The sequence below is a fragment of the Xenopus laevis genome, chromosome 1L (genome assembly GCF_017654675.1).
Source record: "Xenopus laevis strain J_2021 chromosome 1L, Xenopus_laevis_v10.1, whole genome shotgun sequence".
Classification (NCBI taxonomy): domain Eukaryota; kingdom Metazoa; phylum Chordata; class Amphibia; order Anura; family Pipidae; genus Xenopus; species Xenopus laevis.
Window position 1 is genome coordinate 175,584,690 of NC_054371.1, and position 27,313 is coordinate 175,612,002.

Below are 27,313 nucleotides of genomic sequence, written 5' to 3' on the forward strand. Positions count from 1 at the left end.
GATTTATATTGTGGGCGCCCCTAGGCCCACTACCGTTCATCGCCCCTGTCCCCTCAAGGGGGACAGGAGCAATGGGGATTGGTGCATGGAAAATTAAAAAAATTATTGTATCTCCAGCGCATCCCCAGTGTTTCTGAACCAATGTGGGTGTGGTTGGGCAGCATGCCACCCCCCTAAAATTCTGCTGCCCTAGGCCCGGGCCTAGGTGGCCTTTCCACAAATCCGGGCCTGGTCTGCATACCTTTGTTTACCCTAAATGAAAGCTTATGAAAACACTGATACAGTGGCCAGACATATCATAGTCATCCAGTTCTGTCACAAAGTACTTAGTCTCAAGAGTTTTCAATATAGCAACAAGTCAGATATTTGCTTTCATGAAATTAACTGCACTACTTCCTTTAATGAAAGGTGAATGATTGCTAAGAGTTACTGTACAAGGGCCCATGTCACTATTAAACAGTTAAGTGTAATTAGCCTATTAAGTGTATAACTATTACGTGTAATTAGCCACTGGGCCATCATTTATTTATATAGTGACCAGTTATGCAGCATATTAGTTTATAACAATAATTTAACAAACATGGAATACAGAATAAAAATTGGATCAGAGAGTCCTGCTCATAAAATCTTATAATCTAAAGGCAGGTGGCATTTACTGATTACATGTTTAAAACAAAAATCTTTGGATGCTATGAGTTACTGCACCTGGGCAACCTTTTTGCCTTGTATAACATATGGATAATTATATCCTTGCATCATTGTCTGCCTGGTTTTGGTTTGATTCCAGAGAAAATGAATGCTTTAGAATTCTGTTCTTCTACCAGTGTATAGTAACTGAACTACCTCAAGATTCATAATCAAGGACATGCTCTTTTATAAACATTTATTAATGAATCTCAATCTGGCTTTCAGTGCATGGCAATGATGATATATTACTAGATGGGCAATCTGTAGATACTGGCAAATGCTAAAGGGGCTGCTGCAATGCCAAAGTCTATTTTCTGTCTCAATCTGGACCTGGTAACTAAATCAGCACAGAACGTTTCTACTCCACATAGCCTTTCTGTGCCATCTGATTTTAACACTTCATTTTAGTGCCAGTCATTCAGTTTAGGGATCTTTCCTAAGTGGGAGCTTTGAAGGGACATACCCCCTTGTGAGAACTGTGAGGCTGTGGAATTCTCTCCCTGATGTAGTTGTAGTGCCGGACTGGCCCACCAGGATACCAGGAAAACTCATGGTGGGCCCAGGTGTTGCTAAATATTTGGCCTATTTCATGGCCATTTCCTATATCTTTGTGAACAAAGTGGCTAAATAGATGGAATAATAGATTAATGTATGTAAAGAATAGAGACAAGAAGAATAGAGGTTGAGTGAGGAGAATAATAAAAGTACTGAGAGTGGGCCCCTGGTCTATGGTTCTTTTGTGGGCCCCTGGTGTCCCAGTCTGACACGGAGTAGTTGTACAGGCAGGTACATTAGATAGCTTCAAAAAGTCGTTGAATGGCCTAGCAAGTGAGAAAGTGCAGGGTTATTGAAAATAGCTATTAGTACCAAGTTGATGCAGGGTTCAATCTTCGAGAAAGAATTCTTTCCACGTCTGAGACACATTAAAGAGGCTTTAGATGGCGTATTTTGCCTTCCTCTGGATCATCTTACAGTTATGCAGGTTTCATTAAGATGGAAAGGTTGAACATGTCTTTTTTTCAACCTCAGTTACTATGTTTACTAAAATAGATACAATCTCCTATAACTGTATCTATTTTAGTAAAGTATCTGTAGAAAAAGATCATGATGACCCACACATAACAAACACTTGTGCTAATGGGATGATCAGGGCAAATGTATATTAAGTTTTAATGAGGTTTGGCACAGTAATACCCCAGTGCAAAATGTCTTACCATCTGCCATCTCCTTGCAGCATCGGCAGTAATAGATTTTGGGACATTCCAAAGAATTGTGCATTACACACATACAGAAAGCACAGGGACTTTGAGTCCCAGAATCCATCACAGAGTATCATGGTTTCCTTTCAACCTGTGGAATCAAGCGTAAATAAAAAAAACATTGATATATACGTCTGGAATTTTAGATATTGTTTATGTCCCTATTTCATGAATCCAACTTCATAATAGTATTGTATATAGACATTTTTATAAAGCACTGTACCATACAAAGGAACCTACAGATTATATACAAAAATATAATGCATAGATTATGTACAAGATTGATGTCCCTGCCCCCCAAAAAGCTTACAATCTAAATAATCAAAATATCTTCCCTTGTAGTGCCAGGTGTGTTAGCATCAAGATGGCTGATAATGGACAGTATAGGAAGGATTGGAAACATAGGGCCAGTTACTAGTAGCAGCCAATCAGGTGTTTGCTTTCATTTTGAATGTATATTTGACTATTAAAAGACCATTAAAAGTACATTGCTGATTGGTTGCTATTGGCAACTTCACTGGTTCCCAAATTAGCCCTGGTACAAGATCACGTGTTCCATATCTGGAGGAGAGATTGCATTGCCTTATCACTGCTAAGATAAAATGGTCATATCCAGAGGTAGCCGTGTGTTTACATCACTGGCCCCTGGCTACTCCGGAGTGTGAAGTGCTTGGCGGAATTAGGAAACCGCTATGTTCTCAACCTGAAAGTGTCACGTGACATCCAGTGAGGTTACTTGGCAAGACGGGGAAGGGTACGCAGAAGACCTCACTGGATTTCTCAACAAGCATTAGCTAGTGCCAACCAGACTGCTACCTCCGCATTCCTTCTCTTTCCTGTCAGGCAATGGCGTCACGCGAACCGCCCCCTCTCCTGCCCAGGGACGTTCACGCGCTTTGGCGCGCGCCTGGTTGAGCTGCTGTTGCTGAGTGCGCGCAGTGTGCTAGGTGACCGGTCGCTAGAGCACGGGGAACGGCGCGAGTGGCCGCTGTTGTTGCGAGAGCAAAGAGGGGAAGGTGAGTGAGAGCTGCGTGAAGCGGTGCAGCCCATGGGGGAGGATTAGTGTTGGCTTATGTAATACACGCAGCACACTGACAGCTTGGCAGGTAGTAGCAGAAGGCCGGCAGATGTACAAGCGCTGCTTCCCTGATGGTGAGAGGCCTACACACTTACAGGGCAGGGTTGGGGTGATTTAGGCTCCTTGGATCACAGACTCTGTCACGTGACAGCGAATGACCGAAAGCTCGGGGTATAAGAACAGCCCCGTCTGCTTATAAATATTAAGTGAAAGCCTTCCTGCACTCACAGGTAGCGCTATGTGCGGGGGACAGGCAGGGAAATGTCACAGCTGGGACTACTTACTGCAGCGCGCAAGGGGCCCTATGTGGGTTGTTCTCTTTCTCAGAGAGTCGCCGAGGAGTCTCACAGAACCGTGTGTGTTGGCAAGTCGTGTATGTAACGTGCAGCAGTGTATCCAATGAGTGGCGTTATATAGAGCCGCCACTGCAAGTCGCTTCCCTTCTATTATTCTCTTCATATTTACTATCTGCATTTGCATGTGATAATATCAGGCGCAGGCTTGGGGAGAGACCTATCATTTATGTAAAAGTCTATTGATACTTGATTGCCACTTGCTACTGATATGTACAAGACAACATAGGGATGCTGCTATTGTTACATGGAAAGGTGTCTACTGGTGTCACATACATGTCACTTGCCTTCCATTTCTGTGCAGCAAATGTTTGCCACTTTACGCTGCTTTCCATGCAACTGTCCTGGAAATACTCCCAATGTGTTTGTATTCAAAGCAGTGATATGTGTGTCAGGGAAAACAACTTGCACCAGACCCTGACCCAAAAATATTGCTACTGTATGAGTCCACTAAACCCATACCTGTGGCCAGGCCTGGACTGGGAGTCAAAATAGCCCTGTCATTCTAAGTACACAGAGGCCCAAACAGCCCCCTAACAGCCCACTATATGGTAACTTTCTATGGAACCATACAGCAGCCCCTCTGGCATTTGCCAGAACCCACAGATTGGCAGTCCTGACCTGCCTGTGGCTTTCTGTTCTGTTCACTACTTCTCTACTGCGCCTCTTCTTCCTAGACAAATAATCTTCTCTAACAGAGAACGAGTGTACTTGCCCATCCTGACCAGCAGGCCTGTATTGGCAATATGGTGGTTCTGGCAAATGCCAAAGGGGCTGCTGTAAGGTGCCATAGGCAGTCACTATATAGTGGGCTGGGGGGCTGTTTGGGCCTCTTTGTACTTGAAATGCCAGTGCAATGCCTATTTTGAATCCCAGCCAAGACCTGCTGCCCTAGGCTACAGTCCTGCAGCAGGTCGGGTCCCCGCGGGTTACCCACAAAAACCTGCGGTACCCTACGGTTAGAAGTTCCGGGTGTGGGTATAGACACGGGTCACGGGTTGGGCCGCGGGTTTTCTCAATAGCGATTTTTACTCCTTTTTTCTGATCGCCTACTTCCAATGATGTCACTTCCCGTTTACAATGACAGCACTTCCTGATTCTTGATGGTCAGCAGGTCCGGGTTGCGGATAAGGTACTTGCGGGTCGGGTTGCGGGTACAGGTCAGTTACGGGTTCCAAAAAATGGACCCACGCTGGACTCTACCCTAGGCATCCTGGCTAGCCTTACTGCACTTGATGGGACAGGTGAAAGCAGATGTAAATGCCCAGTGCCACCCCATCATTGCACCCAAGGAGCATGCTTCTCCTGCTTGCACCCAAACCCACAATGGTCACCCAAATTTCAACTTGAACCAACTCAACCCACGGGCCCTCAAGTTTTGGGTCAACTACACACATCACTACTTCAAAGGCTCTAAGTAGCCCATTTAAATTACATCTAGATTATATTAGGTCTGTAATGTATATAGATCCAGGGTCGGACTGGGCCAGTGGGACACCAGGAAAAAACACAGTGGGCCCCACTGGCCCAGATCCGCACCCTGCGGTTCTTCCTGCCCCCAGTCCAACCCTGTATAGATCTTCCAGTATTTACAGCTATATGCAGGAAGAATAACTAACTCTTCCCCAGTAAATTTGGTTGCTACTGATAACAATTCTCTGATTTATACTGTTTTTATTCCTTCTCATACTTTGGAATTTAATGTTCTTTACTGAATTCTATTCATATTGCTGTTCCTTGTGGCCTTTGTATTCCTTTGTATTTTTTATATTTTTCCTGATTTGACAACTTGAACAGAAAATGAAAAGCCTTTACTGCTGGGGGCACATAGGCACAGTTTCTCTATGCAACGAAAATATTAATGCCTAAAGCTATTCACATATCTTTGCCTGGAACTTTTCCTTTGAATCAACAAGTCTTGAGCTAAAGGGCATGTAAACTCCTAACTAGATATTGTGAAAACGATAGAAAGTCTGAAAAAAGAAAGTTTGTTGTAAATGTATTAAAGAAGTATCTGTCCCTTTCTGTTATCTGCTCTGTTGGTTCCGAGTTTTGAAACAAATGTAGCAGAAGTCAGCTGGTTTACAGAAGAAATATATGCATAAACAAATAACTTTAAAGCCACAGATTAGTGTTAATGAATGCCCAGGGAAAGCTGTTGAGGGTATGTTTCTTTTATTAGGAAACATTACTACTTTTTTGGTGTACCTCCTCTTTAAACAACATGGTTAAGAAATCCAAAAATAGCATAAGGTTTGCCTTGTTTTCTTGGATGAAGAGACTAGATACAAACAAGCAAGGCTGTACTGCAAAGGAGTATTTTCCTTGTCTGTTAATGTTAAGTGGATATTTCCCAGGGGCGAGGTAGAAGCTTCAAGACTGGAGGAACCCGTTGTGTTCATTAATTTTTATAGCTGGCTGGGTGCCCTTTTTAGCGTCCATAGCTGTTTGGACTTGAAGAATTTGACGTGAGCTGAGGCTGAGCTGCTAAATATAATCCAGCTGTGCTACCTAGCAAGGACCCACCTAGAAAGAGTGTGTGTTCAGCACCCTGAATAGTAATCAGCTGGAATGACCCCACACCAATATCCCAAATAGTCACTGTGCTAGCTATAAACTTTGTGTGTGGTTTTACCTGCTGATCCTTAATGCAGATATAAACCCACAGCATATTACTGTATGTGAAATGGGATTGGTGAACACTCCTGGCAATTATTTTTAATGGCAACAAAATAATTTAGTGTTAGCTGACTTTTGTGTTTTTATGCATAGAAACAAACCAGCAATTAAACTTTATTGTGTTTTTTTATTATATTAAGGCAATAATACATAACAGCTCCAGTGCATAAGTTCACATTTAGTCACGTAGCTGGCTTCCTAGTTCATATACTATCTAGACCAGTGTAGTGTTATTTAGAAGAGGTATATACAATTTATATGGTTAAAATGTGCCCTAGCTAAAGGATCAATATGTCCAAAAAATCTTTTAAAGTGATATAATGGTTGAGGATATGCACACTTAAGATTTTATTTTTTCTGGCGTTAGAATCTGCCAGCTTTTTGGGCATTTGATCACACTTAATTGATTCCATTATATTCTGCCTTTTCTAGTAACATTCTTATGTGAGCTAAACTCGCGCTGTATAAATGACACTAACCTGTGAGAGTACATTTGGAGCTGCTATTAATTGAATTGGGATAAGAATAAATGATCAGCAAGAAATACTCTTCTGTTACTTTAATAGATACAAGAAGTATAAAAATATCCCTTTAAAAATTGTTGCATTCGTTTTAAAGGGATTCTTCTATATAAAGTGTATCAATTTAAAGTAATAGGAGACAAATTTTCATGGCACCTGAAACTGAAATAAATTGTCAGTGTTTTGATGTTGTTTAATACAATTGCAGCTCTGTTTTTCATACTGCATTAGGATTATGTCACGCATAGTGCTTCATGGACTCCAGTGGGACAAGCCTGTGTTATGTAATGCAGTTCTTAAAACTTTGGTTTTGCATCTATGCAATTTGTATGTTTGTTTCTTGTATGATTTCTAAAACATATTTCCAGTTCATCTCTGAGAATAAGGCTGCATGTGACATTCTTGAATTTATATTTGAGTTAACTTGTGACACCATGTTACAATTAGTACATGCTATAATGCCCAGCACAACAGCAGTTAAACCTGTAATAATGTGTTTTAATAAGTATTAAACTTGTTTTGTTTCTGTATTAAATCTTGACAGGAAAACAGTTTTTTTTTTCTAAAGTTCTTTTAGGGGAACTCTTCTGTTTGCTGCCGAGGTCTTCTTCCAGTTCACTGTTTAATGTGTATGGGCTAATAGGTCATTGGACAGACTTGGATGAGTTAACTAGCATCCAGGTCATTAGAGTTGTTTGGTGAATATAGCGTGTTTCCTATCCTACATACATTAGTATACTGTTGGGAGAGTGCAATTAAAGGGAGAAAATTTGCAATCTGTTTTCATTTTTTATTATTTCTGGTTTTTGTTATTTAGCTTTTTATTCAGCAGTTCTCCAGTCTGCAATTTCAGCAATCTGGTTGCTAGTGTCCAAATTACCCTAGCAACCATGCATTGATTTGAATATGAAACTGGACCATGTAGAGGCCTGAATAGAGAGACGAGTAATAAAAAGTAGCAATAACAAAACATTTGTAGCCATACAGAGCATTTGTTTTTTAGAAGGGGTCAGCTGCAGAGAGTCAAAAGAAAAAGGCAAATAACTACAAAACTATATAAAACACACACACGCACACACACGTCAGGCATGCATGTGACACAAGTGACTGCTAAACACCCTTTATAAGAGTATATTTTTCTAGTTATTCTCAGCTCTTGTGAAATAACACGTGTGTGTGTTTATTCATTTACTCATATCTGTTTTATAGGTAAAATTATTTTAATTACGCCCATTGCAGGAGGGAGCTCTTATTTGTTTAATCGGCACTTGATTGGGTATAGTTATAAGTGCTACATTTAGTTGAGAACCAACAATTGTCATGTTTGTGAATTATAAAAGATGTTATGATGATCTTGTGATATTTGTCATATCAATGTGTGCATATAATATAGTTGGTGATTTAAAAGCAATTGCAATTTCTTGTAAATCAGTAAATATACTGTGTTCTTCTGAACAGGAGAGATTTTACTCTGAGGTCTCCTATCATTACTGAAGCAAGGGACTCTCTTTGTTTAACCAGTAGGTTTTTTTTGTTTACCGTCCGGTTAGCATATTTGTTCACTGCCAATGGGTGTTGCAACCGTTGAAACAAAAGTATAATAAAGGCCAAGTAGAAAAATAGAATCCAAAAAAGCTTGTCACTTTACTGTCCTGCTTGCTCAAGTAAAAAGCATTAATCCACTAGTTCTGTGGTTTAATTCACTAGTCTTATAGCCGGAACTTGTGCATTTGAATGGAGTGCAAAGCATTGTAGAGCTACCAATGCCTCAAACATATGCAAATAAGTATTTATATTGTTCAAATGTTATGCCAGGACAGACCAACTGCTGTCTGCATTGTCTTACCAGACTGCTCACAAACTGCTCATACGAAATTTAACAGTAAGGCCAAAACTTTCCAACCCATCTAACTTATTTATGCATGTTGGGTCCTTCTTTAAGAAAGCAAACTAACTTGACTGACTTGTCACTTTAATGAAACTACAAATTGGCACAATAAATATATATATACACTTTCCAATGAGTATCCGCACTCCAAAGCTGTTGCTAATAGCGGGGTGCAGGGTAATTGTGTATGTATCAATTCTCTGCAAACCAGCACTCCCTTTAAAAACTTGATAATTTTATTGTCGTAGTATCAAATGCCCGATGTTTCGGTATATATATATATATATATATATATATATATATATATATATATATATATATATATTTATGTATTGTGGTATGGTGACAAAAAGGTCCCCAGTTTCCTGGGGAAAAGTGATTGATGGAATGTATGTTGGGCCACAGATTCTCAGATATTGTTACTGAGGTGAGACCAGTAGTGCTCTTAGCAGAGAAACACTATGTCTCTCTGCAAGGTTTTTGTAATTGCTGATCCAGGACTGGTCTTACTGGGAACCCGCAAGAGTAGGGTGGGGCGGATTCCCAAATCCGTAGGCCAGGTTTTCAAGAGGCCCTAGGCCTATTTAGTACACCTGATGCTGAGCAGCAGTGCTGAATGTGTGTGAGACAAACTGCTGGTGTTCTCCGCTTCAGGAGAGAAAGCAAAGCATTTATTTTGTGAACCAGAAGGTTGGATTTTTTTTCTGTTGAACTGCTGTGTTTTGGTTACCTTCCCCCTGCGAGGGGAAATTTCTGCAGCCGCTGGAAAATAAACGCGGGCAGGAAGCCCTTAAACCGATCCTGGTGTGTGAAGTCGCCTCTTTTGCAGCCGACCAGCGAGTGAACCCCAACAATATATATATAATGGAAAATGGAACAATAAGGCAGTTGATAATCTTGTTCATACTGATCTCTCGTAACGTAGGAATAGAGAAAGGTTGGCAAAAAGAGAGAGCGAAAGTATACTGTACAGATAATGAGCAAGGAGATTGGACAATGGTGCACTTTTTCTGCTTGAAGTTTGAAAAAATGCCGTTCATTCAATGGGACTAGCAACTAAGGGCCACCAAATGGTGGTGGTCAAAATACCAACTAAGGTATCAGCAAGAGAGGGGCTCAGAAGTGTTTTGCAGTATATCTGCCCTGTTTGTGTTTCTCACCCTCACTCCATGTAATGGCCAACTAGGTACAAGAATATTGTCATGTGACCATTTTGGTGATTTCTAATATTGTCATATTTACACCAGGGGATAAAATATGATTTGATACATTATATATTACAGTACACAAGTTTCAGTGATTTATGTTACAGAAAATACATCACTAAGCACCAGTTATAAGGATATAAACTAGAGCGACGCACCAGGGTACCAAGAAAAATGGCAGTGGGCCTGATCTTGGAGGCCCGCAATTTCAGGCTTGTCCATTCACATAGTTAACTTCTATATTTATGCATTGTACCAGCATCCATCAATAGCTTACTACCTGCACCGCCAATACTTTTGCCCCTCTCCTGCCCACCACACCAGTTTACCTAACTAAATGTGCATGACCATTGACTTCTGCTTACAAAAGTATATTGGGAGCCCTTGACGTTCGATACTCTAGTGGGCCCCCCGGTGGCCCAGTCTGACACTGAGCAAGCTTGGTTAGTTATAGGGACTAAAGGGCTGATATTCTGTCAGAATATACAGTAGGCTTTTACTGCTTACCGAATTTAGCAGTAGAATATAGCTACTAATACAAGTACCAACTCACTTGTTTGTCTAGGGGTATGAGAACAATCTCCAGGATCGTAGTATTTGTATAAAAATAAGAATATTGATTGTTGTGTTCAGTGAACAAGGTACACATATATTACAATACAGTTAAATTGGGTAAAAGACAGGCACAGGGAACTAGCATAAGATGTTAACTGCTGTCCCTGCAATCCTACTGCCCCCCTCTGACTAGTATTGAAAATGATGATCTACAGTTCATGGCGACCAGTCCTTACAGGATAAGAACAGAGGTGTTCCTTGCTTTGATGTTTACGACCCCAACTGTTGTTTACGCATAAACAATAGCATGCAACCCCCTGGCAATGCAAGTTAGCTATTTACAATACAACTGTACAACTTGTTTGTACAGTTGGCATGTACTCCTTGGGTTACTTAGCAATTCACTCCATATATTATAAATATAATATAATACAGGTATAATATAATGATATAAACTACAGACACTCCCTACAATTTCAACCTTGCTTGTGTTTAGGAATTGATAAAAAGGTGAATCTTAAAATGAAGTAGTACACAATGCACCTAGTAAAGAACAATCCCTAAGGCTAATAGCACATATATCATTTATGCACCAGCTGAGAACACCTGATACTTCCCTTGTCCCCTCTCATTGACAAAAATATATGCAATTTTGGTGAAAAACTACCTACCTCAAGTGGTAACTGATACCTTGCCTTCATATCAGTGACAGAGACATTGGGCAGTTATCAGGTATATATTTCAACATGAATATTGTAGAGTTCAGTAGCTGTAATAAGATTGATATTAGGTATATTTTCTTTACACTAAATTGTTGTCCACTGGTGTTGGTGTTATATTGCTCCATAGTTCTAATTTTCTTTTTCTCATTGATAAGACTGTATCAGCATCACCTTAAATATATATTTACATTTATTCAAACATTGTTTGATGTTAAAATTCACACTATGCAGAGACTAAACTGTCTCAGTATGCTTCGATTAAATAAATATTATTTGATAGTCCTTGGTGATGTAAAGGTGAATCTTCCCTTTTCTATCTAAATGTTTAAGTGTTTTGGGTGTGTCACAATGTTTTGGGTGTGTCTCAGTGTTTGGCTGTCTCTTCAGACTTTCTTCATTCTACCTTGCATGACACCATTGGCATAGCATTATGTATTTTAGAAGATTCTTAAACCCTTCAGCAGAAATAGAGCTATTTGTATTGGTTGATATGGAATGAGAAAAGACAGACATCCACATATTGTTGTCATTGGTTTAAAGGGAAAGTTTACTTTAAAATTAACTTTATGTAGACAGTGACCTTTTTAGAATTGTTCTTGTGGTCCCCTTCCAATATTGCCACTGTATTAAAGGCTAGTCCAAGAGCAAACACATGCATTTCTATATTTAATTTTGAAATTTGACTTGAGGCTAGACATTTTCTTAGTTTCCCAGATGCCTTCAGCCATGTGACTTTGAGACTTGTGCTCTGATAAACTTTTTCACTCTTTACTTTTTCACTGCAAGTTGGAGTGATATTACCCCCCCAGACCATCAACAAAACACAGAGAAGATAACAGCTCCCTGACACCTGCATCCTAAAACTGCTTCCATGCTCCACCTGTTGGTAGATATAAATATAACATGCAATAGTAAAACATTCAAGTCTGGTTCACCCAAGTCACTGTTATGTTGAGTAGGAGAATGAAATAGAAAGAAGTTCCATTGTGAAGTGCTGGCTCTTTTTTTGAAAGCACACAATCAGATAGTGACATGAGATGACTGTCTACATACCAATATTACAACAAATAACAAATTTATTGGTTCAAGTATAAATTATGAAATAGTAGAATGAATGATTTGCAATGTACATAGTGTAATTTAGTAATAAAAACTAGGGATGCACCAAATCCAGGATTCAGTTTGGTATTAGCCCAGGATTTGGCCTTTTTCAGCATGATTCAGATCCGTCCGATTCCTCGTGCCTAGCCAAACCAAATCCAATTGCTTAAAATCAGGTGACTTTTTGTTAAATAGCAAGGAAGTAAAAAAAGTATCTTCCACTAAGGATTGGGGATTTGGCTGAATCCAAAATAATGGATTTGGTTCACCCTAATCCTAATAAAAACTTTACCATAAAAAGCATAACAGAATCTCTTTAAAGGAGACATATAGGATAAATGAAAAAACCCTAATTTTGTAGGCAATGTAAGCAATATATGGTGTTGCTTTTACATGATGCTAAAAATTAATATTATCTTTAAAAATAGCCCCTTTATTAGAGCTCCCTATAGATGTTCTCTGGTCCCTGTCTGTGTTTCAGATGAGGGGTGGGCGTGTCCTAACGGTTCCTGTCAGAAGCACAGTAGGAGGGGGACAGCCAATCACTGCCCAGCAGTCACACAAGCACAGACAGGCTTCAGTTCCCTTTCAGGTCCTGCTAGCTGCTGATTGGTTCCTGTCCTACAGTGCAGTGTGATGAGAGCCGCCGACTAACCTGCACAGCTTGGGAGGGATTATTAGGGTTTTTGCAGAAATATTCAATAAATCAGCCTGTACTGGAAGAAAGTTATCATATATATGACCCCACTCTTAAAGGGATTGCTCACCTTTCAACACTTTTCTCAGTTTACAGTTTTGAGATTGTTCACCATTTTTTTTTTTTTAGCTTTTTATGTCTTTCTGAAGCAGCTCTGTCTAGGGGTCACTGACTGTATATCTGTTTTCTAAACTGATGGATACATTAGTTTGATATATTTCTTATGTTTCTTATATTTCTGCTAAGCAGAATCCCTGAGTTTCATTAAAGGCAGCTGTTAGAATTGATACAATATCCCATAGATGCTACTGAGAAATGTATCAACTAATGTAGCAAACTGTTCAGAATCTCCACCTGGATAACTGAGCTGTCAGACTGCAACGCCGAGACAGGAACACTAGACTTCTTTGAAGAAACCATTAAAAATGGAAAGCAATTTTAAAAAAATGTGCCTACTTCTGGTGAACAATCTTTAAATAACTGAACTGAAAATAAGTGTTTGGAAGGTTAACAACCCAATTAAAACACAAAATAGTCCAAACTGGCGAGGTAAAACTTTGTATTCACATCATATTTTAAAGTTTCTAAATAGAACTTTTTACATCACATTTTCCCACATAACACCACCTACTCAGCACTTCTGCAGATTCAAAAGAATGAAAAAGCTAACTTGCTGTGAAGTGTGATGTTTCACATCTTTGTTATAAGGTGTAAAGCAACTGGCTCCTTTCTATTCTGCTTACAACATAAATTGTTTTACTGTGATAACACGCAGCAGTAGAAATATTTGTCTGCCTCTGGCTGGAGCATGCTGGTCACATTCCATCTGAAATCACGATGCTGTGATGTAATTCATTAGCATTTTTTTCCATTTAAATATGAATTAGTACAAGCTACATTGTGTTGAAATCAGATGAGAATCCAGTTTTCAAAGTAACACCACTGAGATGGTTGAAGATGCTTTCTTACTGGTTGGTTTATACCATGCTGCATCTCTATCAGACCATTGGAATTTCAACTCATATACCAGATTTTAAGACCGCCCCATCCTTAAAGCACCATCCAATGCTGAAAGATAATGTCTATTGAATCAGGCTACCAAATATATGATGTTTACAGATACAGTTGTTAGTACCAGGAAGCATTCTGTGCATGTGTACTGCTATAAGTTTTATATGTATTCATTACTGACATGTCGATCTGTTTTTAACTTGCATGGACTGTATACTATAGGGACATTCTTTACCTTTGTGTGTTAGATATTCCTGCTTAGTGTATTCATGCATGTATGTGTGTGTGTGTGTGTTTGTATATATATATATATATATATATATATATATGTGTGTGTGTGTATATAAAATATATATAAAAATATATATATATATATATATATATATATATATATATATATATATATATATATATATATATAAATAATACACAAAAACCATGAATATCCTGTAAATTATATCCTTAAAAACGGTGAGTTCTGATGTCATTTCTGTCAAATGACTCATTGAAATTTGTGTATTATAATTAATAAAGTACCCCTAGTTGCAAAATATGAGGATATTATAAGTTACCTCGGAGTTCCATGACCTGTATAAAAAAAGCACTCGTCCTTCTAGTCCTGGAGACGGCTCAAGTGAGGAGCCGAAACGTTGAATAAATTTTCACTTTTTTTCAAGACCTGATTGGTACGTTCTTTTCATTGTGGTAAATATGGCTTTTTTTGACCTGCACACATGTCAATGAATGGATCTCTCTGTGTGTGTGTGTGTGTGTGTGTGTGTGTGTGTGTATAGTATAGTGTACAGAAAGACAATGAACGTGTATTTTTGAGATAAAATGCAAATGCAAACCTTCCCTGACGAAGGTTCCAAGAAGGAACCGAAACGTAGGATCACAATAAACCGTATGGTTTCACCTTATTTGACTATTTGATTTTTTGCCTGTGAGTGCCGTAATTTTTGCATTTGACTATATACATATATATATATATATGTATATAGTCAAATGCAAAAATGACGGCAAAAAAAAAAAATGTGATCCTACGTTTCGGTTCCTTCTTGGAACCTTCGTCAGGGAAGATTTGCATTTTATCTCAAAAATACACGTTCATTGTCTTTCTGTTTTTTTTCTTGCATGGATAAGTGAATTTCTTGATGGTAGCTCAACTACTTTTTCAAAGAAAATCTATTAAACTTTATTTCTACACTTTAGATATATTTATAAAAAAGCAAGCTGAAACAATGCCTGAGATGGCAAGGCAAAGAGGCATAAAAGTTGTGTTGCAGATGCTGCTTTTTGTATTGAAGCATACACTAGCCTTGTGCACTGACTTGGCACAGCGTAAGGGGCCTATAAAGCTTTTACTATAAGAGGCTGAGACATTAAATATACCACAACTATTTTTCAGTTGCATTCTATTTTTAATTGTTAAAAGTTTGTTGAAAATAAATAATTAATTTCACTTTCCACCATTTCATAATGAATGTTCAACCGATGTATACATTTAGTCAGCAATCTGACCTAAAAGTCTATTTTGAAGAATGAAAAACTGAAAACCAAATTAATTGACTTTTATAATTTACATTTATAAAAGCAGTAAATGGAATGAAATTCAAGAAAAGTAATTATTTCTTAATAAGCAGTATGGGTGCACTGATTGATTCCGTTAAATACAGAATAATCTATATAGCTAGGAACTGGATAACTTGTATTATAGTGTATGAAGGGTGTTTGCTTTAGAGGCACAACTATAGTTGTAAGTCATTTGACTTAAAGGGTTCAGTTACAGGTTGTCAGTACGTTAAGGCACATATGTATTAAAAATTCCATGATTTGAGTAAAATGTGGCAAACAGTTATTAGAATTTTTCAAATTCTAGTTTTCAGATTTAGGGTTTTGGGATTTATCAATGGATAATTGTTATCAAGTTCAAATGAAAAAGTTCAGCATCAAAAACCAAGCAAGCTTCTACAGAAGCCAATAAGAGATGAATTCTCTAAATTTAAACGCAGAACACGTTACTGTAGAACATATTCCTCATCATATTCAAAATTATAGTTCTAACTATTTTTTGTCTCAACAACTTGCGTGAAATATTGCATAATTTTTGATAACCCATTTAAAAGGTGACCCAACAATTTTTAATCGAACACCAGCATGTCAAAAACACAGTTAAAAAAAATCTTGATTTCCAACTCAAACCAAAATTTAAGATGCCAAATGCGTGGCCATGAATAGAAATAGAATTAAGCAGGACAGGGAAATAATAGAAATGTTTTCATATTTGGCTCTACTGTTGGGAGTATTTAATATAAATAGCATATGCTTATTTAGTTTTAATTCCTATGCTCAGCAAGACACAGCCAAATTAATTCAGTCTTCAATTTTTATTTTTTTAATTTTTTTAGACAGTCTAATTCTAAAAACATTTAGATTTTCATAGCTAAAAAAGAAAAGAAAAACCCCGCTTCTGACTGATAATTCCATGGTTCACTTCTAAAATTTAAATACATCCACTTGCTGATACTTATAATAAATTGTGCAAAATTAATAAACAATTTGTGATTAGCTTAATTGCTTGGAATAAATAAATTATCTGATTAAAATTGTTAAATTACATTAAAGTGCTACTTCCGTGCTTATTCATTAAATAGTTATAAAGGACAGACTTAATCAATATATTTCTGCCATTATTTCATTCTTTTACAATTGATTACTTAAAGTGCATTGGTGTTAAATAAATTAATTTGAATATTTAAAGTGCAAGTGCATTAGTCCATCCAGGGACTTTGTAAACCTTAAAAATTAATTATTGAACCAATTAATTAGTGATAAAAAGAATTAACCAGCAACTCAATCCGATTTAAAAGCAGGAAAAAGGATATAAGAGAAGGTGGAGTTGTCCCAAAACTTACTACCTATTATTTTTCTATCCCTGGGACACCACAAAGCAAAGAAAGGCAGGAAAACCAGGACTGTGGTCTCGATATTACCGTATATACTCGAGTATAAGCCGACCCGAGTATACGCCGAGGTACCTAATTTTACCTACGAAAACTGGGAAAACTTATTGACTCTAGTATAAGCCTAGACACAACTACAGCCCTGTCTCCCAGCAGCGCACATTCTGCCAAAGCGACCCCCCAGCAATCAACCGGACTTCTTTGCAAAGTTGATGGTGACAGAGAATTGCCAAACGGATTACTGTGTGCATTGCCCCACTGTCCCACTACCATGTGCAGAGGGTGTTGTTTGATATTGCCATCACTGTTAATCTTTCATATAACCAACAGAGGGCGCTGTGTGATTTTGCAGTCACTGTTATTCTTTCATATAACCAACAGAGGGCGCTGTGTGATATTGCAGTCACTGTTAATCTTTCATATAACCAACAGAGGGCACTGTGTGATATTGCAGTCACTGTTATTCTTCCATATAACCAACAGATGGCGCTGTGTGATATTGCAGTCACTGTTATTCTTTCATATAACCAACAAAGGGCGCACTCTTATTCTTTCATACAACCAACAGATGGCGCTGTGTGATATTGCAGTCACTGTTATTCTTTCATATAACCAACAGAGGGCGCACTGTTATTCTTTCATATAACCAACAGAGGGCATTGTGGGATATTGCAGTCTCTCCCCAAGTGTACTGTTGGTATAGAAATGATTAAAAGTGACTGAAATCTCAGCTACTCCGGTCGGGTACCGCTGACCCGCGTATAAGCCGAGGTAGAGTTTTTCAGCACATTTTGGATGCTGAAAAACTCGGCTTATACTCGGGTATATACGGTAACTCTAACCCTATCCTTGTTAAGAGCTATCTACACCTCACAAAACCACAAATCCTGTCCCCCTTGAGAATCCCAGTGCGGGACACAATAGGCAGGGAAGGAACAAGAGTGGGATTTGAGCGCCGATCTCCACCAACCAACCGCCCCCCCTGACCAATTCCACTGCTAAGTTACAAGGCTTGAAGCTAAAATTATTTAAGAAGATTGTATTTAAATCCTTTTAAGGAGTTATTTTTAAAAGAAGAGGCAGAATGCCCCCCTAGTGCTATCCCACCCGCACTGGGAGAAAGCAGATAAGAGTACTTACAAACGTATATGCTTTGTGTGAAAGTGGATTAAACAGCGCTCTTTAAGCTGATACTAAAAAAATGGGTTGTATGAGGGTTGGGGCAGACAGGCAGATTCGGGGAGATTTAGTCACCTGGCAACTAATCACTTCTTCTGCAGGGAGACAATCTCCCCGAACTGCCTTCCGCCTGCTTGAATGAAGAATCACCATCACTAATGCACTCGCGGCGCTTCGATTTCCGAAGTTGCCTCATGAGGAAACTTCGGGCGACTTCGCAAATCGAAACGCTGTGATTTCCGAAGAGCAGGCGATTCTTCATTCAAGCAGACGGAAGGCAGTTTGGGGAGATTGTTGCCCCACAGAAGAGGCAATTAGTCTGCCCCAACCCTAAAAGAAATTTGTTTGATAACAACTCCCCTATCACTCTGAGGGCTTCTTGGTTTAAAGGGGTGGATAAAATAATTAGGGGCTTCTTATGGGCAGGAAGCCATCCACGCCTGAACATAAAAATATTGCAAGCATCTTTGTCTAATGGGGGGACAAGCCCTACCTAACCTCAAAGTATATATTCTTGCTGCTCAGCTAGTCTATGCTCATTGGTGGATGGTCCCCGATATGAATAATCCAGCGGTGATACTAGAAGCCGCCATAGTAGGCTCACTTGAAGCCCTATCCAAACTTCGTACCAGGGTGCCTCTTCTTATTGTACCACCACACCCTCTATGGTCACAGTTGTACAGGCTTTCCAGAAAGCCCAGACGTTAACAGGGCCCCTCTGAGGTTTGGTCACCTAGGACCCCACTATAGGGCAATAATCATCTCCCTCACTTTCACGGGCTACAAGACAGTACCAGATGGGCACAGTTGGGAGTCAAAACCTTAAGGGACTTTGTCAATGGTGGTGAATGTAAAACTTATGACTTACTGAGACAAGAGATACACCCTCCCCCTAATATGTTTTTTAGGTTTCTACAGCTGCGCCATGCTTTTAATATACAATTCCCTGCAAGCAGGGCAGCCATCAGGGGGGGACAGGGGGGAGAGTTGTAGGGGGCCCCAAGGGGGGCCCAGCCACACCACACTTACTTGATTAGCCGGCCCCCTATCTTTCTGAGAGCTGCTGACTACGGGAACGCATGGATGTTTAAGGGGCCCTGGCCACCAATTTCCTTATAATGTGGAGGGGGGACACCTGGCCACCAATTTTTTTTTCTCAAGTGGGGTCCTAGCCACCAATACTTTTTAATGGGGGGGGGGGGCTGGCCACAAATGTTTTTTTCATGGGGGGCCCTGACCACCAATATTCTTTTATTAACATGTGGGAACCCTAGCCACCAATATTTTTTTTGTGTTTTTACTGTGTGGTGGGGGCGGACCTGTGGGGTGGGGAGGGTGAACCTGTAGGTGGGGCTTGCAGTCGGCGCAGCCCAGGAAATGTTGTCGTATGGGGCACTGTGATTTCTGATGGCGGTCCTGCCTGCAAGATCCATAAGGTTAGCTGAAACTACCCTAGAGACCTACCTCCATAGACAAGACCTGACTAAACCTGTTAGTCCTCTCCTGGTTCTACATTATATTGTCAACTGCAGGCCCTTCGCCCCTGGAAAGAATTAAGAACAAATGGCAGAGAGACATCCCTAAGTTGGATGATGAGATGTGGTCTGATGCTCTTAAAATGGTTCCAAATATTTCCATCTCAATGAGAGATAGAGACATCCAGGTAAAGTTTTTAAACAGAGCGTACCTGACTCCGTATCGCTTAGCGAAAATATACGATAATGTATCTGACCTGTGCCCTAAGTGCCAATACTGTTCCATGTATTTTGGTCCTTCCCGGTGATAAAGGGAATCTGGGGTAATGTGCTTCAGTTCCTAAATGAAAAGGTTGCACTCCCAAATATTCACTCCCTGGAACTCTGTCTACTTGGCCTAACCGGTGATGTTCCACTTCGCTCCTACTCCAGACTCTGTTACCCGCAGCTTCTCTATTATGCTAAGAAAGCCATTCTAATGCACTGAAAGTCCCTAGACCCCCCCCCCCTCATTGCAATATTGGCAAAAGCTGGTAAATGACACTCTTTCAAGTCAGAAACTGACTGCCAGAGGATGCCCAGAGAAATTTGAAGCCATATGGGGCACCTGGTTGGATATACAGTAGACTGAACAAAAAAGGTTGTAATCCTGTATATTTGTAATTGATGCCTTTGCCTTACTTCTCTCCTTTACTTTTCTGTTTCTTATTTTCATTTTATTGTTGTTAAAAATTGCAAAAATAAAAACTTAAAAAAAAAATTAACCTGCTTGAAATTCTTGGGTAAAGAATGACATTTAACTTTGACAAGTTCTGAATTCTGTACAATGAATAGTTTGTCCTTGTCGATTAAAACAAGAACACTTGTCTTCCAGATGCTTTGTCTTTTAGTGCAAAGCAAGCATTCTGCATTATCCACTTGTATAATGATTTCTTGGAGTCATGGGGGTATATTTATCAAAGAATGAAGTTAGAGATCACCACAGTCTTCTAGACTGAAATTCCGCCACTCTCCATTCATTTCTAAGGGATTTTTAAAGAGTATTGTGGGTGAAAGTGAAAGTTCATCCTTTGATAAATAGGTCTTTCAAAATCCCATAGAAATGAATGAAGAGTGGCGGAATTTCACTAGTGGACGGTGGTGATCTCTAACTTCACTCTTTGATAAATATAACCCATTTGGTTTTACATTTATTTCAGTATGTAGATATGCAGATATTTCATGTTCTGTATGCAGAATAAGCAATGCTGTTTTCATGTAGTGCCCATCCTTGTGCAGATAAAATCTTTAGGTTAATAGCACTGGCAGTGTTGGATGCAAACATGTTAATCACTGGTACTGGATGCTACTTTGTATGGTTTTACTGCACTGTAAATGTATTATTAAGTGGGACCTTTGGCCCTGGAGACTGTGTGCAACTCTTAAAAGGGTTGTTCACCTTTACATTAACTTTAGTATGATGTAGAGTGATATTCTGACAATTTGCAATTGGTTTTCATTTTTTATTATGTGTGGTTTTTGAGCTATTTAGCTTTTTATTTACCAGCTCTCCAGTTTGCAGTTTCAGCAATATGGTTGCTAGGATCCAAATTACCCTAGCAACTATGCATTGATTTGAATAAGAGACTGGAATATGAATAGGAGAGGCCTGAATAGAAAGATGAGTAATAAAAAGTAACAATAACAATACATGTGTAGCCTTATAGAGCATTTGTTTTTTAGATGGAGTCAGTGATCCCCATTTGAAAGTTAGAAAGTGTCAGAAGAAGAAGGCAAATAATTAAAAAAACTATAAGAAATAATGAAAACCAATTGAAAAGTTGCTTCGAATTAGCTATTCAAGAACATACTAAAAGTTAATGTAAAGGTGAACCACCCCTTTAAATGATAAATTTGGCTAACATTTTCCCTATTGGAGCAGCAGGTTAACAGAGCCTCCACTCTTGGGGAAAAAATATTATTTTGTTCAAGGATAGCCACCCCGAGTTATGTGCTCGCCCCAAATATGCTCCTGGGGCAGTTGGCCATACTGGAGCATAGGTATGTGCTTATTAAGTTTGTGTCCCAGATCACTCAGTATGCAAATAACATGAGATTGGATTAGGCACATGCTCATATTGAGAGAGCCAGGACACTTGCTCAGTATGCATATAAGTGTGCCCCCAGCATGGCCATCTGCACTGTAAGCTCCTCTGCCCATATAATTTGAAAAATATAGGCACAAAGTCTGGTGAGCGAAGCAAAATTTTAATTCTCAAATCAATTTTCTTCCAGTATGTAAACATTTTCTGCAAGTTTGTTTTGAGTTTGTGATATGCTAAGTTATACAGCTCTGTTTATAGGGTTTGTATCCTTAGTAACTCCCATAATAAAATAATTACCATGCCACTGAACCTTTACTCTGTGTCTTTAACAGTTAACTTTGGACCTTCTGAAGGCAGCAGACACCGTGGAATCGATGGTTACAAAAACATAAAAATTTGTGGAAAATTTTAGCTTTTCGATGAAAGAATGAGTTCCCTGAAGCCTAGTGGGCTAAAGGCTCCTTCCAGAATAGCAAAACCTGGAGCAGTTGCTGCTAAATCATCTGCTGTCACTGGTAAGAGCATTAGCTTTACATGAAATCACTCAATCTGTGAAGAAGAAATACAGTAAAATAAGCAAGAGGAAATAGGCAAAAATAAGTAAATATACATTATTAACTCTGGGTTTACTAGTTTTGTATTGTGCAATGCATTCATGGTAAATCCTGCCTTCTGTCATGCATTACTGGTGTGGCTGCACATTGACTCACTAGATATTGTTTTTTTATTTTGACTTTTATTAAAGGGGTTGTTCACATTCCAGTATTTTTTTTCCGTTTGATCTAATGCTAAAGTTTACCTTTTTCACCTTTGTATGTCTTAGGGGGGTAAATACATTTCTTATCTGTGGCCCTTCTGAACAGAATCCCAAAGTTTCTTTAAAGGGTTTGTTCACCTTTAAATTGACTTTTAGTATGACATAGAAAGTGATATTCTGAGACAAATTGCAACAAGTTTTTGTTTTTTTGACTTATTTAGCTTTTTATTCAGCAGCCCTCCAGTCTGGTTGCTAGGGTCGAAATTACCTTAGCAAGGTGGAATATGAATAGGAGAGAGTTATAAAAAATAGCAATAACAAAACATTTTTAGCCTTACAGAACATTTGTTTGTTTTTTTTATATGGGCTCAGTGACTCTGAAATTTTTTTGAAAACTATAAAGAGTCAGAAAAAAGGCTGTAAAACTGAAGGCAAATTGAAAAGTTGTTTAGAATTTGCCATTCAATGACAAAAGTTAACTTAAAAGTGAACCACCTCTTTAAAGGCAGCTCTTAGAATAGTTGCTAATTTTCCACAGATGCTGCTGAGAAATGTATCAACTAATGTAGCAAATTGGAACCGTTTAGAATCTGCACCTGATTTACTGATCTGCCAGACTTAAGCACCAGAAGGAGGCGCATTACACCTTAAATGGGTTGTTCACCTGTGTTATGTGCTACCCATAATACTCTAACCCCCATCCCCTTGTTTGCTGAAGTTGCTGAATATTAAAGGAAGCATCGCTGGAAGATTTGGAGTAGGTGGAGCATCTTTCCCTAGGCAGTGTGGGGAGCGTGGTGACAGCACAGTTCTGGAATTCCCTTTTCTCTACTCTAATTGGATATAAGCAGAATCCTTTGTATTAAATGTATGCATCCTGCTTATTCACTTGCTATCATACTGCTACAAATGTGAAAATGTTAGGGCAGGGGCATACAGGGCGGATTCGGGGAGATTTAGTCGCCTGCCAACTAATCACCTCTTCTTTGGGGCGACAATCTCCCCGAACTGCCTTCTACCTGCAATAATGAAAAAAACGCCAGCGCAATGGCACTTGTGGTGCTTCGATTTCTGAAGTTGCCTCACAAGGAAACTTCACTGAAACTCCGAGAGTGCATTGCCGCAGGCGATTTTTCATTTTAGCAGGTGGAAGGCAGTTCGGGGAGATTGTCGCCCCAAAGAAGAGGCGATTAGTTGGCAGGCGACTAAATCTCCCCCGAATCCGCCCTGTGGGCCCCTGCCCTTAGAGTTAAATTCATGCAAGACTGTGAAACAGAACCTGTGCTATAAACTAAAACCTCACATCTGTGCTCGATTATACTTCTTATGTATGTATGTATGTATGTTTTAGGGATGCACCAAATCCAGGATTCAGTTCGGGATTCGGCCAGGATTCGGCCTTTTTCAGCAGGATTCAGATTCGGCCGAATCCTTCTGCCCGGCCAAACTGAATCCGAATCATATTTTGCATATGTAAATTAGGGGTGGGGAGGCTAATCGCGTGACTTTGTGTCACAAAACAAGGAAGTAAAAAATATTTTCCCCTTCCCACCCTTATTTGCATATGCAAATTAGGGTTCGTTTTCGGTTCGGTATTCGGCCGAATCTTTCGCGAAGGATTTGGGGGTTCGGCCGAATCCAAAATAGTATGTATGTATATTTTTATTTGTATAGCGCTCCTTGAGGGCAAAGCACTGTACAGCAAAACAATAAATTAGTAGTAACAAGGGGTCATTGAAATAAAAAGTAACAATAAGTGCATTATTTGAAATACAATTCAGATAAATATAAAATATAATTACAATACAGATTAAGTGCTCAGTGTCAAGGAAACAAAAGGCTAGAGGACCCGATCCCATAGGGCTTACAGTCCAAATGGAATGTGCCCCCTCCCTCTTTCCCCCAAGCATATATATGGGAGAGGTAATGTGTCAGCTTAGCTCCTGCTCTTTAATGATTGCTTTGTCAAGAAACTTATCAGCTCCCTTTTCTCAGTTATTTGGTTCCCCCCTCCGCCAGCATGTATCCCTGAAAACACAAGTCTCAACAGTTCATTTAGTTTATGATCCTATTGGCAGAAAGTTACTAACTCTCGTTAAGACAGAGAATTTGTACGTGAGTTATTATGATAATAGCATAACAGCAGTGTGATCTCTAACACTAGTGAAAGCATGCAGACTATAGCTAGTAAGCGAGATTACCTCCTGTTGGGATTGTGAACCAATGAGACGAAAGTCAAGCAAATTAACTGACATGCACAGAAAATGTTGAAGCTTTTACTGCTCGTTCTCAGCTCTGTATAGCATTTTAGTGATGTGATGTAGTCCTGTTTAGAAAGGGTTCGAAAAAAGTCTTGATTTCCGGTCATCAAACTGCTTCTTGGCTCTTTGCTTTGTCACTTTGCCACCCAAGTGGCCACAGGGGTTCCCAGCCTACCCTCCATAAATTTCTTGTTTCTCCCCGTGGAAGGTGCCAGATTATTGTTTACTTCAGGAATTCTATTTTTACCACCAACCCAACTAGAAAACATTTTACAGGGAGAACACTGTCTGGTAACGTCAGCAAGTGAAAATATTCTATCTGGATTAGCATATAATATTTCCCTATAGAGCAAGTAGAAAATTGTAATTTGTTGGAAACGCCCATAACTTTCATTTTTTTCTTGGGTATATTGACTTCAACCGACATGCAAAAAACAATAGAATGGATACTTAATGGGTGCTAGCTTGCATAGGGCACATATAATAGACATATGCAGACTCCAGAGCACATAAGCAAACCCACTGCAATTTTATCAGAAAAGTCATTGTAGGTTTGTCAATTCAACTGAAACCTTTTTATTAGTAGCTGTTACTGATCCTTATAAAAAAGCAGAATCTCTTAAATTTCATGTAGTTTCAAATAGTAATGGGTTTCCAACACCCTGTTCATATGTCTCCTGTGAAGCTGTCTCTTTCTGGGACAGATGCTTGGCCACACCAAAATCACATTTCCTAAACAGCCAATTATTTGCAAAGAAATAACACTTGGACATGGACAGGTGCAACTGACGAATTGGTTGGGTCTTTTCAACCAAGTGAAATGCACCTAAAAGGAGTCTTTCATTAACTTTGTCTGCTACTGGTTTGTGGTTACATTGATTTTTAATTGTGATGACAGATGTTAAAAGAGGGCTACCTGTACCTGCAGCTACTTGCAGATGTTTATTTGTAGTTGAAGGTGCTTATAACCCCACTGTAAGTAAAGACTCTTTATTCCATTGATTTTCTTGGTGAATTGGTCAATTAAAAATGTGTTTTATATGTCTTTTGGTTTAACTATTTTATTTCCCTGTTGCAGCCCCAACTGTAAAAACAGCAGCAGAGAAACCAACCCCCCCTTCAGGGACTGCAGAAGAGTTTGTTGATGATTTTCATGTTGGAGAGAGGGTCTGGGTTAATGGTAATAAACCTGGATTCATTCAGTTCCTTGGTGAGACCCAGTTTGCTCCTGGACAGTGGGCAGGGATAGTATTGGACGAAGTTATTGGAAAAAATGATGGTGCTGTGGCTGGAGTTAGATACTTCCAATGTGAAGCCTTAAGAGGAATATTCACTAGGCCATCAAAATTATCACGAACACCATTGGAAGAGGAGAGCAATGGTACTCAAACTGCTCCTGTTTCTAGAGCTACCTCTCCAACCTCTATGTCTTGTACAAATGTATCTCCAGTTGTAACGACTGCTCCAACATCAGTAGTGACACCATTAAAAACCTCCACACCATCTGCAAAGGAATCCTCTACCCCAGCCCAATTAAGCAATCTTACAAGGACAACAAGTGAATCCATATCGAACCTTTCTGAAACTGGATCTGTGAAAAAAGGAGAACGAGAGCTTAAGTTAGGTGACAGAGTCTTGGTAAGCCATCTATTTATTTTAAGCTGTCTTTAATTGTCAAATGTTATCTCTTTACCTTTTGCAGGAATTATAGAATGATTACTGCATATCTCATGCATTGCTACAAACCCTTTGGCTTAGCTGTATTTACAGGAATGTAGCTTTTTTTTAGGAACAGTTGTGGAGAGTTTATTTATTCTGTTTACTTTAATATGAACAACATTGATGTGCATTTAAAGGATAAGTAAGTCTCTTATTTTAAAACTGTGAAAACCTCAAAGAGGTGCCTGCTGCGTATGCCTGATTCATTTCATTGGAGGCAACGAGCATGTCCGGTAGGCACTTCTTTGAGGTTCATTCAGCTGGAGAAAGAAGGAGAGCTCAGAAAAAGAAAGAAGCAGAGCTTCACGCTAAACAAGAATAAGGCATGGGATTGGATCCATAATCTTTGGGGGTTGTGTGGCAACCAAGTGGCACATGAAAAATTGCATGTGTAGAGGGAAGAAAGGATTTCACTAAATATGAGTAAATTCTGCATAACAAAAAACAATTCAAAAGCCATGAGCTACTTGGAGACAAAAAAAAAACAAGCTGAAGGTTTTGAAATGACCCTCACAGTCCCCTGATGTAAACATTATTAAAAATCTGTGGGAAGAACTGAAACATAAAAATACTGTGTAAAAGGAAGGAAAACTGAAAATCAGGGCATGCAAAATTGAGATTTCACTGTAAATTCTGCAATAGTCCAAACTTTTACACATGCTACAATCTGCATTTCCTTTATTCCAATGTTTTACAGTTGGCAAGTATGAAATTCTCAAACGGTGCCCAAACTCTTACATTCAATTGTATGTGTATGTATACAGATACACAATTGCCATTTGCTCTTGTTATAAATTTTAGTTGGCATGCATGCTCAAGCACCATAGTGGTGAGTGATCATACAAATATAATATACAGTCCAACTGAGCTGCACATGAATTTAGGTATAAAGGTAGCATTATTTCAACATGTAAAATTCGCCCAAATGATACAACAGTGATATGCAGTATTGAGTATGATTCAGGTAGTCTATTAATCATTTCACAAGCATGATGTATAGGATCTGTTATCCGGAAACCTGTTATCCAGAAAGGTCATCTCCCATAGACTCCATTATAATGAAATAATAATTAATCAATTATTAATTGAACCTGGCATATAGCTGTAGAATAGCTGTTA

At 39.0% G+C, this 27,313-nt stretch overlaps 1 protein-coding gene across 11 annotated transcripts in view; it reads left to right on the top strand.

Moving 5' to 3' along the window:
• Positions 1-2,807: 2,807 nt before the first annotated feature.
• clip1.L (CAP-Gly domain containing linker protein 1 L homeolog) overlaps positions 2,808-27,313 on the top strand; it is an 80,575-nt gene continuing 56,069 nt past the window's right edge. For 9 of the 11 annotated variants that reach the window (XM_041567608.1, XM_018263091.2, XM_041567635.1 and 6 more), the window contains exons 1-3: positions 2,809-2,962; positions 21,790-21,972; positions 25,554-26,113. In XM_041567608.1, coding sequence (XP_041423542.1) covers positions 21,885-21,972; positions 25,554-26,113 — 648 coding nt within the window. In that variant the 5' untranslated portion in view covers positions 2,809-2,962; positions 21,790-21,884. Of the gene's footprint in view, positions 2,963-21,789; positions 21,973-25,553; positions 26,114-27,313 lie in introns of all 11 variants that reach the window. The other 2 variants (XM_041567637.1, XM_041567641.1) reach the window with 2 other exon arrangements.